Source organism: Balaenoptera musculus, chromosome 20, assembly GCF_009873245.2.
Source record: "Balaenoptera musculus isolate JJ_BM4_2016_0621 chromosome 20, mBalMus1.pri.v3, whole genome shotgun sequence".
Lineage (NCBI taxonomy): Eukaryota > Metazoa > Chordata > Mammalia > Artiodactyla > Balaenopteridae > Balaenoptera > Balaenoptera musculus.
The window spans coordinates 45,427,318-45,444,116 of NC_045804.1; the positions used below are offsets into that span (position 1 = coordinate 45,427,318).

At 48.7% G+C, this 16,799-nt stretch overlaps 1 protein-coding gene across 1 annotated transcript in view; it reads left to right on the plus strand.

The window, feature by feature from the left end:
* The first annotated feature begins 4,397 nt into the window (after nt 1-4,397).
* The window catches only part of ABR (ABR activator of RhoGEF and GTPase), a 181,663-nt gene continuing 169,261 nt past the window's right edge, over nt 4,398-16,799 (plus strand). The window contains exon 1 of the mRNA XM_036836209.1: nt 4,398-5,594. Coding sequence (XP_036692104.1) covers nt 4,559-5,594 — 1,036 coding nt within the window. The 5' untranslated portion in view covers nt 4,398-4,558. The remainder of the gene's footprint in view (nt 5,595-16,799) is intronic.

Below are 16,799 nucleotides of genomic sequence, written 5' to 3' on the forward strand. Positions count from 1 at the left end.
GGTGGTCCTGATTTAAGATAGCGTGAGGTTATGGTGTAAAGAGTCCACTCACTCATTCATCATTCATTTATTCCCTTAGCAGACGTGTACTAGGCACTGACTCTGGCACCGTGTCAGGGGCTGTGGCAGTTAGAGGAATAAGAGGTACCAGCTGGCTGGAGCCAGGATTTCCTCAAGGAGCCATGGAACTAATTACAGTGTGGTGTGACTAAGTTAAATCCCTCTGCAGACAAGCATGCCTAACTGGACCTGGGGAAGGGAAGGCTTCAGAGAGAATGTCACAGGTGAGCTGGGCTTGGACAGGTGAAAAGGGATCTCATCCTTTCACATGGGAGGAAGCAACATGGCAAAGGAAGACAAGAGAGATGGGGGAGTAACTGGGGGAATGGTGAAGTGCCTTGTGTGGCTATCAGAGAGGGTGTGGGGAGGCTGGAGGGTGTCTTAGTGGGGGGACCAGAGGGGCAAAGCAGGAACTGACACAAGGACCCGGTACAAGTATTTTAGTCGGGAGATTATCCCAGGAAGCAGGAGTGAGGGAGAGGGAGACAGACAAGAAGGGAAAGCCAATAGAGAGCTCATTATGGATTGATTACCACTGTGAACAATGGGGACTCATTCCTCTTGGAGACCACTGAGCAACCATGCAGAATATGCCTCAGGTCCTCCAGAGACAGGAGCCTGCGGCATTTATTAACCAACTCCCATTTCCACTGGCCATGGGATGCCCCAGAATAACTTCCCCCCTTAGAAGCTTTCATCTGGAATGCTTGAGAAAAACCCTAGGACAGAAAAGTGGAGAGTAGTAGGGTTGGGTGTTTGAGGTGAGACCCCAGCAGCCCTTGGGAACTGTCCACTGCAGCTGCCGCAGGAATCCAAGATGGGCCAAAGGGAGGTGGCACAGAACAGAAAAGGCATCTTCTCTGGGGGTGACTCAGATTGGGGGCCTGAATGGGTGCAGCAAGCAGAAGAAAGTCAAGAAATGGGGTTGGACAAGTAGGCTGGGGTCAGAGGATCCATTGTGAGGAGTCTGATATGCCAGGTTACAAAGTTTAAACTTTATTTGCCAGGCTCTGGAGCTTAATAGGTGCTCAACAAATATTTATTGAATGAATAAATGCTAATGACCAGATGCACCTTGGCCAAGCCCTTGCAAAGCTACTGAGCTTTAGACTCCAGAAAATTAGCTGTGTGACCTCTAACCTCTTTGATCTTCCATTTCTCTCTCTCTCACTATCTTGACAATAATACCTTCTTTACAGGGTTGTTCAAAATTAGATGAGATCAAAGATGCATGGCCACTAGAAGTGTGGGCTCAATAAATGTCAGCCACTCTACCCCTGCCCCCATGATGACCCAAAGCCAAGTAATAAAGCTGAACTATCCACCAGCTAGAGACAATGAAGGTTGCTCCTGGGATCTGTTTACAGATGATGAATTCTGGCATTTCTGGCTATATTGGTCCTCGTGGAAAAAATTAGTGGTATTGGTAACAGCTTCCTTGGACCAAAAGGGAATCATACTGCTGCTTTAATTAAAGGACAGAGTTGAAACTATCCTCCCAGGGAAATTACAAATTCAGAAATTGATGCTTATAGTAACTTACAGGGTTTTTTCCTTTGTGCATTTAAATATACATATGGAAACATCTTCCAATCAATACGCTGTTGACTGGGGTTATCCATGTCTGCTGTGCTGCATTTCTCCCCCATTCTGAAATCTTAACAGAGGCCAAGATCCTTGTGGACTCCGCTTGATGGAATACCCTGCACTGGCTGGCTGCAGGCATTGGGAGCACCTCAGTCCCTCCCAGGAGACAAAGATGGTGGTGGCCTCTAGGGAGGTAGAGACAGTCTCTTCAAAATACAAAGCAAAGGTGGAAGAGAAAGCAGCTTAAGGGACTAGGTGAAGGACTGAGAAATCACACAAGCTGGGGAATACACAACTATGTTTTTTAAAACACATCCATTTCTCCATAGCAATCGGGCCCAAAGACAAACACAGAGATGAGTCATACCAGTGGCACACCAAATTTAAAAAGAAAAGCAGGAAGGCAGGCAGGCAGGCAGGAAGGAAGGAAGGAAGGAAGGAAGGAAGGAAGGAAGGAAAGGAAGAAAAAGAAAAGAGAAAGAAAAAGGAAGAAGGGATATTGGGAAAGTGAGTAAACACAGACTTTGTCAAGGAAGGAAATTCCAGAGTTGAGAAGTGTCTGTGGGAAGCACATCTGCTCCCAGCCCAGAGTGATTCACAACTGGAGCAGCCAAGCAGGAACTGCAAGGTGAGGATTCGGTCATCTGCCTGTTCATTCATTCATTCATTCATTTCATTCAACAATTATCAGCTATCTGTCGGTCACACTCTGCAAGAAGCAGCAAGAATACAAAACTGGAAAAGACACAATCCCTGACCTTGAGAGCAGCTATGAGAAAGGGAAACAAAAGATGTCACTAATAATTGCCATAAAGTGGAACAAGGGCAAAGATAAAGACATGTACAAGATGGAGTGTGACACAAAGAGGAGGGAGAGGGGCCAGAAAAGTTTTCTCATAGGTGGAGCTGGGTCTTAAAGGAGGGTTGGAGTCCCCCAGGCAGCAGGGAGTTGGTAAGGCTAAAGCCTAGGAGAAAGGCAGAGAGGTGGGCAGGGACCAAATTTGGGAGGACCTCCTTTGTCAGTGGAGTCTGGACTCCATCCTGGAGGTTTGCGTCATGAGCCACTGGAGGGTTTTGTTTGTTTGAAGATTTTGTTTTGTTTTGTTTTTTGATGTGGACCATCTTTAACGTCTCCACTGAACTTGACACAATACTGCTTCTGCTCTGTTTTTGGTGGTTTTTTTTTTTTTTTTTTAGGCCGCGAGGCATGTGGGATCCCAGCCCCCCCACCAGGGATCGAACCCGCACCCCCTGCATCGGAAGGCGAAGCCCCAAGTACTGGACTGCCAGGGAAGTCCCTGCCACCGGAGGGTTTTGAACAGAAGCATGACACTATCTCATTTGTGGTTAAGAAATACTTTCTGGTATCTTTCCAATATCCAGCCTTGAGGGATAGGCTGAAAGGGATTGGAAGGTGGGAGAGGGATGGCCTGTTCACATGGTTCAGGTGAGCGGCTAGTGGCAGGGATCTGGAGAGAGAGGTCGCTGAGTTTAGCTCCAGTCCCCAAAGGGCACTGTGGCCAGGAAGAATTTCCAGCTGCCAAGTCACTTAGTCTCTTACAGGATCAATTTCCTCATCCTTAAAACGAAGAAAATGTGAATCACCGACAAGGTCCTCCCTTGCGGAGAGCACGAGACGGTTTATCAGGCCCTCTCTCTGCAGACAGTGGGACCTCACCGAAGACCCTAGAAAAGTGGTGCAGCCAGGTGTGAAGAGGCGAGGCGGGAGCCCTACATCCGCCCCACCCAGAGTGTCAGGCCAGGCGCCGGTATTCAGCTTTTCTTTTCCTCCCCAGGGGAACTGTTGAGGCCACAAAGAGGAAGCGGAGTGGAGGGTCCTTTTAGACGCCCAGGTGTCTAAGGCCCCTGCCAGTCATGGTTTGATTCCGTCACACCAAGTCACATGGGAGGATCCTCAGCTTTGAAGTCACAGGGGCCTCTAAGCAGAGCCACTTGGAGCTGTCACCCTTGCCTATTTCTCACCCGAAAAGCTCTAGTGAGCAGTGGAGAGAAAGCTTTAAAGGCTCTCAAAAATAAAAATAAAAACCCACCAAAACAGGTTTATCCCCAGCTTTGGATTAAGCAGCTCCGTGATTTTGGACAAGTTAGCTCAAGGCGCTCAATAAATCCCAGCTAAGGACAACCCCGCCGGTCAGCCCTGCAGCACCTGCCCTCGCCGCCGCGCCACATCGCCTTTCCCCCCACCTTTTCCTTCTCGGCCCCAGGCACCGCCCGGACCCTAGACAGGCGAGGCTGCGGAGGGCCGGGCGACCGGAGGTTGGCTGCGGCCCAGGGCGACCCTGCGCGCTCCCTCCCCGCCGCTCCCGCCTCCCCGGCCGCGCGGCCCCGCGCTCGGCTGCAGGGAGCCGGCGCGAAGTGCGCCCGCGGCGGCGGGAGCGGCGCAGCCCGACAGGCCAGGAAGGTGCGAGCCGGGCCTAAGGCGGCCGGCTTCGAGTATCGCCGGCGCCTCCGGAGTGGGCAGCACCGCAGGCCCGCCCCGCCAGGCCCTCTCGCAGCCTCTCGGCCGCCGGCGCAACCCAGAGCTCGCCCGCGAGGCTCCGCCCCCGCCGCAGCTCTCCAGATACCGGAGCCCGCGGGGCGCAGAGCAAGGCGCGGGGACTGCAGATCGCGGGCTCCGCGCGTCCCGCCCGGGGCGGGCCCTGGGCGCCCGCCTCCGCCGCCGCCGCCGGTGGCCGCTGACGTCAGGGAGGCGAAACCCAGAAGAAGAAGAAGAAGAAGAAGAAAAAAGGCACGAGGGCGGAAGGGGAAAAACTTTATTATTTTTTTCTTATTCTCTTCTGGGGCTGAAGTGAAGGGCAGGCCACTGCGCCAGCGCGGAGAGAGCCGAGCGCGACACCAGCCCGCTGCGCGCGGAGGAGCTGGGCCCCGGAGGCCCGAAGGGGATCCCGGCATGTGGGACCCCCAGGACTTTGAGCGCCACTGGCAGGCCGAGTTCCCTGGGGAGGAGGCGCCCATCATGCAGCTGGACTCGGTGCTGGACATGGAGCGCGAGCTGGAGCGCAGCAAACTCAACCTGAAGTGGCTGCAACAGGTGCTGGCTGAGGAAAAGTTCAAAGTCGTCTACCTGCAGGCGGCCCTGGAGAAGCGGGACCTCGGCTGCGGGCGCCTGGAGGGCGGAGACGGGGACAGCAGGGGGGCCTCGGCTGAGGAGCCGGCCGGGCCGGAGAGGGAGCCGGCGCCGCGCGAGGAGGCGGGCGCCGCGGGCGGCGGCGGAGAGCCCCCGGGCCCCTCGCTCCCCTCCACGGAGGTGGCCGCGAAGGCCGAGAGTCCCCCCTACCTGTGCCGGGACCTTCCCACCTGGCCCAGGGCTGCGGGGGCTGGGGGCGCGGTTCGCAGCTTGACCGCCGCCATCCACCAGCAGCTACTGCAGCCTCGCCTCCTCTTCAGGCCCCGGGAGGACTGCGCGCCCCCCGGCCACGATGGCACAGTTCCCAGCGCCCCGGGAGAGGAGCGGTCCGCCCGGACCCGCGCGGGGCGGGGCTCGGAGGAGGACGAGCCGGACGCCTCGGGCGCGGACGATGGGGGCGACAGCAGTGACCTCGACTTCGAGATGGTGGATTTGAACGAGAAATTCACCCTCAGCCAGTTGCTCGTGACCCCTTGCCGGCCCAGGACCTGCGATGAGGCGGAAAAGCCAGCGCGGGCGTACAGTTCCCATCGCTGGATGCACCTGATCCTCGGGAGCCGGCGGCATCCGCGCGGGAGCCGCGACTTGGAGCAGCTAGAGGCAGAGGCCAAGGACGGGCGGGGCTCGCCCCCGGCGGCAGAGGAGCTCCCCCAGCGTAGGGCTCGCGAGCCCCTCCCACCGTGGCGGCGCAAGAGGTTTCTGGGGCTGCCCGAGCGGGACTCGCCCAGCCACAGCTCGCCCGAGAGGGGCAGTGACTGCAGCCACAACAGCTCCGACCACGAGGATGGCTCCTTTGCAGGTAGGCGCACCCCCTCTAGATCCCCGCCTCTTGTATCCTGGGCCTCGCCTGCTGGCCGCTTCCCCACCCCTCCCTGGCACACCTCGTTGGTCCTGCTTAACCTCAGGCGCCTGGGCAGAAGGGAGATAAAATTTACCTGTTTACCTTGAAGGCACTTGTGGAACTTAAAAAAAAAAAAAAAAAAAAAGAGGGTGCAAAGTGATTTCGGCTTGGGCGAGTTTAAGAAAATAAGCATTATGGCGATGGGAGGGGATGAGGGGATGATGCATGCGCTCGACCAGACCAAGGGAGGAATCTTTCACTTCAAGCCTCAGCCTTTCCACTGTATTGCAACATCCCCGCCCTCCCCGCCCCCCACAACTCATCCTCTGCAAGTCGGTGAGATTCCCTTGCACCACCCACACTGATAGTATCCTTCTCTGCACAAACTCCAGTGGTTCCCATTTCCTCCAGATTCCTTGATGTGGAAGTCTAAATCTTCCACTTAATGTTCTGAACTTATCGCTCATCTTCTCCAGCCTGTACCTTGTGTTCTGGCCAAAATGAAAGAACCTCTCACTGTGGGAAAGGTACATAATAATCCTCACCACCCCCTTCCTTTGCTGACTGTCCCCTTCCTAGGAGGCACCACCTGATCTGTCAGCTTCCTAGGCGCCTAGGAGCCTGAGTGGGAAAGGGAGGGCTTGGAATCATAGAGTTGTTGAGCTGGCCTAGTGCCCAGAGATCATGTCTAGAGCAGTGCCTTCATTTGATAAAGGAGGAAACTGAAGCACAGAAGGATTAAGTACTTGTTGGAGTGAGCTGGGACCTCCACTCGGGCCTCCTGTCATTTTCTTGCTTCTCCTCACATCTGCCCTCTCTTCTGAGGACAGGACCTGGTCTTAGCCATGTTGTGGTGGAATCCCCTTTCGGTGGTCAGCACAGTGCCTTGCATACAGTAAGTGCTCAATAAATATTTATTGAATAAGTGGATGATTACATTGAATTTTTCTTTTAATTTTATTTAATTTATTTATTTTGGGCTGTGTTGGGTCTTCGTTGCTGCGCGCAGGCTTTCTTTTTAGTTGCGGCGAGCAGGGGCTACTCTTCGTTGTGGTGTGCCGGCTTCTCATTGCAGTGGCTTCTCTTGTTGTGGAGCACAGGCTCTAGACGCGCAGGCTTCAGTAGTTGTGGCGCATGGGCTTAGTTGCTCCGCGGCACGTGGGATCTTCCCGGACCAGGACTCAAACCCATGTCCCCTGCATTGGCAAGCAGATTCTTAACCACTGTGCCACCGGGGAAGCCCGATTGCATTGAATTGAATGTGTCTTCCAGCCACCCAGCTCCCCATAGGTCGGGAGTGGGAAAAGGGCTAAGGAGGAAAGGGCAGATAAGGATGTGGGCTGTCCTGTGACTGATCCTTTGCTGCCCCAGGGACTGTCACGGTCTCCTCAGCCATAGGGAAAGCATAAATTGTCATCTGATTGGGTCAAGCTGTGACCAGGAACTTAAGATGCCTTCCTGCTCAGTGAAGGAGGAAAAAAAAGAAATCACTGATGCTGGGATTCTTCCAAAATCTCCATTATTAGATCTTATCTAGGTGAGCTTGCATTTGAATGAAAAAAACTGTCCACTTTGCTAAAAGCGCATTTGGAATGGCCATCAAGTCATCTGTTGTGATCAATTACACTTATTCATTAGCAGAGAATGGCTGCTTTTCCCATAGGTAATGCTTTTGCTGCCCATGCTAGTAACATTTTTATGTGCCCCTTTAACTCGGAGTCTGAAGATTTCACTCTAGTGCCAAGTTCCAAATGCCCTCAATGGAGGCTACCCAAGTGGCCCAGAGCTGCTTTATTATTTTTTAAATTAATTAATTAATTAATTTATTTATTTTTGGTCGCGTTGGGTCTTTGTTGCTGTACGTGGGCTTTCTCTAGTTGCGGCGAGCGGGGGCTACTCTTCCTTGCAGTGTGTGGGCTTCTCACTGCAGTGGCTTCTCTTGTTGCGGAGAACGGCTCTAGGTGTGCGGGCTTCAGTAGTTGTGGCTCTCAGGCTCTAGAGCGCAGGCTCAGTAGTTGTGGCACACGGGCTTAGTTGCTCCGCAGCATGTGGGATCTTCCTGGACCAGGGCTCGAACCTGTGTCCCCTGCATTGGCAGACGGATTCTTAACCACTGTGCCACCAGGGAAGTCCCCCAGAGCTGCTTTAGAGCTGGCCCCAATCCCGTCTCCCCCCCCAGACCCACTTCAATCACCCTGCCAGGTGTGCTTGATGCACTGGATTTTCCCCGGGGAGTGATTTTTATTTCTGTGCTCTGTCTCCTCTATTCTTAAGGGCACTCTAGCACATAGAGCACCTTGATTCAGATTAGGAACTAGCATTCCCTCTGGCCTAACAGTTTACAAGAGGTGCTCCCTCTGGGTGGACCAGTGATAAAAAGATTTTCCTTTCTCTGACTGAAGACTCCAGCCGGGGCATATGTCTGGCGCTTGTGGCATTGGCTCACAGTGCCTGGGCTGTTTTTTAGGCCCCATACAGGACCCCCTCTGCAGGGCAGGCTTGTGTAGGGAACCCCTGGAAAGCTGCATGTGGGAGCCCTGCCTCCTGTCTCCCAAACGTCCCCAGTGAGGAAGCGAATGGGGTGGACATGTGTATGCATACATGCATGCAGCGTATCCATGCATGCCTATACATGTATACACATGTGCACGTAGTCACATACAAGTGTGCACGTGCACACAATCTAGGAGGAAGAGCCTCCAGACGTATAGGAGGCGCTGGAGTGGAGAGATTGAGGGCCAGGGTTTTCCCGCTGTGGGTGACAGCTCACTGAAATCAGCGTGGTGGGGAGTGAAAGCATCATGAGGCCGTCTCTGGCCACCCTTGGCCTTCCCTGCTTTACTTTTCTCCGTAGCACTCACCAAATTACCACCTCAGATGCTACGATTTTGCACGTGGATCTTATTCACTCTGTCTCTCTGGTAAAATGCAAGCTCCAAGAGGGCAAGGATTTTTATCTCTTTCATCCACTGACATAGCCCCAAAGCCTAGAACAGTGTCTAACACATAATAGGTGTTCCATAAATATTTGTTGAATGATATATTTTTTTAATGAAATAGAATAGAAAACATCAGAGTGCACTGCACATGGTAATGGTGAGTAGTATTCTGTTTTAAAGCTTTGTTTCAGTTCTATATAACTGTGTGAGTGTATACTGGGTCCTGATGTAGAATGTATTTCATGCCATGGGTTGGGCCAAAATGTTTGAAAATGCTGATAAAGACCGTGGGCTCTGAAGCTAGACTGCTTGTGTGACCTTGGGAGAAGTTATTTGAATTTTCTGTGTTTCAGTTTTCTCATCTGCAAAATGGGACTAATAAATACAGATTACATCGTACCATTGATATGAAGAGTAAATGGGATATTATTTCTAAAGGGCTTTGAACAGGCCCTGGCACATAGTATGCACCCATAGTATTAACTAACTACAACTGTGGGTCATTTTCTTTGAGTTAATGCTTCAAAGCTTCCCACTCCCAGATCATTCTGGATCACAGATGGTTTGGTTTTCTTTTCTTTGCTTTTTTTATTGGGGTATAGTTGTTTTACAATGTTGTGTTAGTTTCTACTGTACAGCGAAGTGAAGTAGAGTTCCCTGTGCTACACAGCAGGTTCTCATTAGTTATCTATTTTATACATATTAGTGTATGTATGTTAATCCCAATCTCCCAATTCATCCCACCCCCCTTTTCCCCCCTTGGTGTCTATATGTTTGTTCTCTATGTCTGTGTCTCTATTTCTGCCTTGCAAACAAGTTCATCTGTACCATTTTTCTAGATTGCACATATATGAGTTAATATACGATATTTGTTTTTCTCTTTCTGACTTACTTCCCTCTGTATGACAGTCTCTAGGTCCATCCACGTCTCTACAAATGACCCCATTTCGTTCCCTTTTATGGCTAAGATTCCATTGTATATATGTACCACAACAGATGGTTTGGTTTTCTATGATGCATGTGTTTTTTCTAGCAAGGCTCTGGCTCTTTCTAGAACCTTCCAGGAGCAGGGCAGGACCCAGGGCAAAGTGGTAATCTTGGCTCATGAGGCTCTCTTGCTGGATTGGCCCTCAAATTGTTTCTCCCTCTCCACCAGCAATCAGGCCCATTATCTCTACTCAGAGAACCTCACCTGATGGGGTTTTATTGCACAATTCAGACTTTGCCTTCCTCTCAGGGTTTCGAGGAGAGCATGTGAGGCCTCACATAAAAAGGCCCAAAGGCAGAGGTTCTCCCCTCCTTGGAAAAGGCCCGTTTTCTCTTAGCTAAGGGGCAGATCCCCATACCAGGACACACTTGGGTTTGTTCTACACGTAGTAGGCAAATCAGGGTTTAAGTCAGTTAGAATGCCAGTTCTTTTAGTATCTTCCCTTCAGCACCTTGCAGGCTTGGTCGGTACCAAGAAAGACTAGGCCACGTTGGCATGGATGCGGGTGGTAATGTGAATGGGGTGGGGTGGGGGTCGCAGAGCCAGAATCAGCCGTGTTGGGTCATGTGTGCTTTGAAGACAGACTTGTGTGTGTGCCCAGGCTCTGCCCCGCAGCAGGTGTGAGGCCATGGACAAGCCACTGGCCTTTCGGCACCTCAGTCTCTATTAACAGAAATAACAAGAATAGCTAATCTTCCTGGGGGCTTACTTTCTGCCCACTCCTGTTCTAAGCATTTTACACGTATTAACTCATTTATACCACACAACAGCTTCATAAGACAGGCACTATTATTATTTCCATTTTACATATGATAAGCATGAGGCTCAGAGAGCTTAAATAACCCTGCCCAAGGTTACCCAGCTTGTAAGTGGCACTTGGGATTTGAATCTAGGCAGTCTGACTCCCAAGTCCGTGCTTTTAAACAGCAAACTATACTGCCTCAAACAATAGCACCTACTTCCCAGGGTAGTTATGAAAATTACCTAAAATAAAATACTTAAAGAGTTTACTTTTTACACACAGTGACCATTAAGTGCATATGTGTGTATGTGTAATGTGTATGCATTATTATTATTTTCTTTATCACTAAAGTCCCCAGCAGACCCCAGTTCATCTGCTGCTGAGGTCAACCATGAGGGCTGCCACCTGCCCATGGGGCTCCTGCGTGGACTTGGCCTCACAGGTGAGCAGACCACCTACTGGATTTTAGATCTCCCCTCCTCAGCTGGGAGCTCTTGGGCAGACACAACTGCACACCCACATGTGGAGGTCTTGGTATTTTTGCTTTCATGTTGGCATGCTTCTGTGCCAACCCTGCCAAAGAGGTTGGGTAACATGTCCTTCTAGGAGTTTACATATCCCTCCTGTAGCCTGTGGCATCCCCTATGCCACACGTGGACCAAAGTGCACTCGTCCAGCAAAAGCCCAAGTCAGGCATCCTTTTGACTGGCAGCAGCAATTCATCTGGTATTCTGATGTAGTTCAGATGACAAAGTAAGTATCATTAATAATTTAGATTTGTAGCATTTTCTCCTTGCATTAAACTTTGCTTAGTGGAGGATGAACAGTCATTTTTGCCAGCCCTTGGAAATCCTTCATTCATTCACTTGTCCATTCCACTCGACAAGGATTTATGCAGGTCTTACTTTGTGCCGGGTCTGTGTTAAGGGTCAAGATGGCAAAAGTCGGTGACCTGCCCTCAAGGTTCTCACTGGCTTTTTTGCTTCCGGGGTGGAAACCAAAGGTTTTTAGATATACAACTTTCCAGCAGGTAACTTGTTAAATCCTGAAATGAGTGACTGAGTAAGGACTGCCATTTAGAACCTCAGTGACATGCAAGAGCCAGAAGAAGAAAGGATCTTAGATTTGGTCTAAGGATCTTCCTGGCCCTCTCCAGACAAATGAGGACCCTGGAGCCCTAAAAGTAACCTCAGGGTCACACGCTCATGACCCTCAAGGCAGGGTCTAGGAGCCAGATCTAGGCTCTTTTCCATTGCATCCTATGGCCTTTTCTTTCTTGGAATTTTAATCAGAGAAAACTTAAGATGTGAGTCCTGTCAAACAGCAGTCCCCAACCTTTTTGGCACCAGGGACTGTTTTCGTGGAAGACAATTTTTCCAAGGACCAGGGCGGGGGGATGGTTTCGGGATGATTCAAGCACGTGACATTTATCATGCACTTTATTTCTATTATTATTACATCAGCTCTACCTCAGATCATCAGGCATTAGATCCCAGGGGTTGGGGACCCCTGCTATTAAAATCATAGTAACAGGAGCAGCAGACTGTCTCATTTAGCCTCATTTAGTGGGTGGAAGTTATTTGTCCCACTCTATAGGTGAATATGCCGAGGCTGGGAGAGGTGAGGACATTTACCCAGCATCAAACAGCCCGTGGTGGAGTCAGCATTGGAACTTGGGTCAGGCTTACAAAGCTGACACTCTTTAACTTCCAGCATGTAAGGCTGTCCTGGACCAGCTGTAGAATTCCAGATTTCTCTACTACTTGGGAGGCCCTGGCATCTGATTCTCCCAGGCTGCCAATGGAGACTTTTTAATCTTCATGGGAAATGCATTTCCTACTAGGCACTTATGTTACCTAGTTCATTTGGAACCTGATGGGTTTTTTTCCCCTTCCCATTAGTGACTAATAAGATTTTTGCTCCAGGAAGAATTCCTTGTGTTCATTGGATGTGTCTGAGTATCTTAAGTCAAAGTATTGAATTGTCAGCCTTAGCTGAGAGGGAGTAATTTTTTTCCCATTCCCTGTTGTGGAGAGATATTAAAAAACTATTTGAGACACGTGAGCTGATGGTTGGCTACGATTCATCTGTAGCCAGAGCTGACATGGCCTCACTGTTTGCTTGGTTCTTTAATGCGTGCTATGCCCCACTCCTCCACCCCCCCCACCATCTTAGCAACGTCTACACCTCATGAACATCATTCGGCCAGGGGGTGTGGGTGGGTATGTTAACAATGTCTTCCTGCTCTACAAGAGGTAAATGTAACCAAGCCTGAAAACTTTTCTGTTCCTCTCATCTGTTTTTCTTCTGGTGAAGAGACTATTCACAAAGCAATTGGCTCTGTGTTTGACTCTGAATCTTTGTGTGTGTGTTTTTTTTTACAGATTTTATTTATTTATTTTTGGCTGCGTTGGGTCTTTGTTGCTGTGCACGGGCTTTCTCTAGTTGCAGCGAGTGGGGGCTGCTCTTCGTTGCAGTGCGAGGGCTTCTCATTGCGGTGGCTTGTTGCGGAGCACAGGATCTAGGCGTGCGGGCTTCAGTAGTTGTGGCACACGGGCTTCAGTAGTTGTGGCACACAGGCTTCAGTAGTTGTGGCTCACGGGCTCTAGAGCGCAGGCTCAGTAGTTGTGGCGCATGGGCTTAGTTGCTCTGTGGCACGTGGGATCTTCCCGGACCAGGGCTCCAACCCGTGTCCCCTGCATTGGCAGGCGGATTCTTAACCACTGCACCACCAGGGAAGCCCTCTTTGTGTTTTAAAGTCAGGATCTTCATACCTTTTCTTTTTTTTCTGGCTGCGTTGGGTCTTCATTGCTGTGCGCAGGCTTTCTCTAGTTGCGGCAAGCCGGGGCTGCTGTTCGTTGCAGCATGCGGGCTTCACATTGCGGTGGCTGCTCTTGCTGCAGAGCACGGGCTCTAGGCACACGGGCTTCAATAGTTGCAGCACGCGGGCTCAGTAGTTGTGGCTCATGGGCTCTAGAGCACAGGTTCAGTAGTTGTGATGCACGGGCTTAGTTGCTTTGCCGCATGTGGGATCTTCCTGGACCAGAGATCAAACCCATGTCCCCTGCATTGGCAGGAGTATTCTTACCCACTGCACCACCAGGGAGGTCCCCCATAACTTTTCTTAGCTTTGAAAGAATGGTACAAACACTTTCTGCATCTGAAAAACGGGCTGGATGTTCCCCAGCTTGCAGGGTTGTGAGGCTTACCTTGGACAAGTTACTGACTCTCTCTAAGCCCCAGTTCCTTGTCTGCCAAATAGGGGTGATAATGATAGGACTGTGTCATAGATTTGTCATGAAGCTTCAGTGAGATAATGTGTATAGGGTGCATAGCACACAGCAGAGCATGTAAGTGTTCAATAAATCTTAGATGGTGTTACTGTTACTGTCTTCAGTCCAGGAACTTTCAGCTGGCTGAACCAGACCACAGCTCATACTCACATTTCTTCATGGAATAAAGTCCCCAAGCCTCTTCATCTGCCTCTTTGTTTCCTTTCTTACCCGCCTCCAGCTCCAGAGATGTTTTGCTCCTTCAGAGGGAAACAAGCTTTCTCAGCCCTCTGTGGTCCCTGGTCCTTCCCCAGTCAAGCCCTGTCTCCCCTGCAAAACCATCATCTGTCTTCTCCTTATTTCCTACTCTCTACCCACTTGGCTTCGGCCAGTGCTCCTTCTTGCCAGTGTCTTTTCCAGTGCTCTTTCTGGCATTTGAGATGCCCTCCCCGCTTCACTTCCCCAATTGCAAAGCCAACCCTTCCTTTAAGGCCTGGCTTTTCTGTGGAACCTTGTATTGGTTAAGATATGGGTTTGCTGCATTCGACAAAACCCAAAAAAGCAAGATAGATGTTTACTTATCTCTCATGTAAAAGAATACTAGAGATAAGCAGTCCAGGGAGAGAATGGTGACTCTATGATCATCAGGAATTTAGGCTTCTTTTTTTTTTTTTTTTAACATCTTTATTAGAGTATAATTGCTTTACAATGGTGTGTTAGTTTCTGCTTTATAACAAAGTGAATCAGTTATACATATACATATGTCCCCATATCTCTTCCCTCTTGCATCTCCCTCCCTCAACCCTCCCTATCCCACCCCTCTAGGTGGTCACAAAGCACCGAGCTGATCTCCCTGTGCTATGCGGCTGCTTCCCACTAGCTATCTATTTTACGTTTGGTAGTGTATATATGTCCATGCCACTCTCTCACTTTGTCCCAGCTTACCCTTCCCCCTCCCTGTATCCTCAAGTCCATTCTCTAGTAGGTCTGCATCTTTATTCCCATCTTGCCCCTAGGTTCTTCTGACCATTTTTTTTTCTTTTTTTAGATTCCATATATATGTGTTAGCATACGGTACTTGTTTTTCTCTTTCTGACTTACTTCACTCTGTATGACAGTCTCTAGGTCCATTCACCTCACTACAAATAACTCAGTTTCGTTCCTTTTTATGGCTGAGTAATATTCCATTGTATATATGTGCCAAATCTTCTTTATCCATTCATCTGTTGATGGACACTTAGGTTGCTTCCATGTCCTGGCTATTGTAAATAGAGCTGCAATGAACATTTTGGTACATGACTCTTTTTGAATTATGGTTTTCTCAGGGTATATGCCCAGTAGTGGGATTGCTGGGTCGTATGGTAGTTCTATTTTCAGTTTTTTAAGGAACTTCCATACTGTTCTCCATAGTGGCTGTATCAATTTACATTCCCACCAACAGTGCAAGAGGGTTCCCTTTTCTCCACACCCTCTCCAGCATTTATTGTTCGTAGATTTTTTGATGATGGCCATTCTGACCAGTGTGAGATGATACCTCATTGTAGTTTTGATTTGCATTTCTCTAATGATTAATGATGTTGAGCATTCTTTCATGTGTTTGTTGGCAATCTGTATATCTTCTTTGGAGAAATGTCTATTTAGGTCTTCTGCCCATTTTTGGATTGGGTTGTTTGTTTTTTTGATATTGAGCTGCATGAGTTTCTTGTATGTTTTGGAGATTAATCCTTTGTCAGTTGCTTCATTTGCAAATATTTTCTCCCATTCTGAGGGTTGTCTTTTGGTCTTGTTTATGGTTTCCTTTGCTGTGCAAAAGCTTTGAAGTTTCATTAGGTCCCATTTGTTTATTTTTGTTTTTATTTCCATTTCTCTAGGAGGTGGGTCAAAAAGGATCCTGCTGTGATTTGTGTCATAGATTGTTCTGCCTATGTTTTCCTCTAAGAGTTTGATAGTGTCTGGCCTTACATTTAGATCTTTAATCCATTTTGAGTTTATTTTTGTGTATGGTGTTAGGGAGTGTTCTAATTTCATTCTTTTACATGTAGCTGTCCAGTTTTCCCAGCACCACTTATTGAAGAGGCTGTCTTTTCTCCACTGTATATTCTTGCCTCCTTTATCAAAGATAAGGTGACCATATGTGCGTGGGTTTATCTCTGGGCTTTCTATCCTGTTCCATTGATCTATATTTCTGTTTTTGTGCCAGTACCATACTGTCTTGATTACTGTAGCTTTGTAGTATAGTCTGAAGTCAGGGAGCCTGATTCCTCCAGCTCCGTTTTTCTTTCTCAAGATTGCTTTGGCTATTCGGGGTCTTTTGTGTTTCCATACAAATTGTGAAATTTTTTGTTCTAGTTCTGTGAAAAATGCCAGTGGTAGTTTGATAGGGATTGCAATGAATCTGTAGATTGCTTTGGGTAGTAGAGTCATTTTCACAATGTTGATTCTTCCAATCCAAGAACATGGTATGTCTCTCCATCTATTTGTATCATCTTTAATTTCTTTCATCAGTGTCTTATAATTTTCTGCATACAGGTCTTTTGTCTCCTTAGGTAGATTTATTCCTAGATATTTTATTCTTTTTGTTGCAATGGTAAATGGGAGTGTTTTCTTAATTTCACTTTCAGATTTTTCATCATTAGTGTATAGGAATGCAAGAGATTTCTGTGCATTAATTTTGTATCCTGCTACTTTACCAAATTCATTGATTAGCTCTAGTAGTTTTCTGGTAGCATCTTTAGGATTCTCTATGTATAGTATCATGTCATCTGCAAACAGTGACAGCTTTACTTCTTCTTTTCCAATTTGGATTGCTTTTATTTCTTTTTCTTCTCTGATTGCTGTGGCTAAAACTTTAGGCTTCTTTTTGCTTTTCTGTCTCAAGGTTGCCTCATGGTCCAAAATAGCTGCTGGAAATCCAGCCATCACATTCATGTTTCAGACAAGAATTAGAAGAAAGGGAGAAAGGACATAAGAGTGAGTAGCAGCTGTTGGTCTGCCTTTTAAGGCACTTTCCTAGAAGCCTCTCATGACAATTTCTGTTTAGATCTTACTAGCCATCTCTAGCTACAAGGGAGGCTGGGAAATGTAGTATTTTATCTGGGCATATGGCCACCTCAAATAAAATAGGGGCTCTGTTACAAGGAAAAATGGAAGAATTGATATTGAGTAGGCAACTAGCAGCCTCTGGCACAAGCCTTTTCCAAGTACTCCAACCCATCTTGTGGT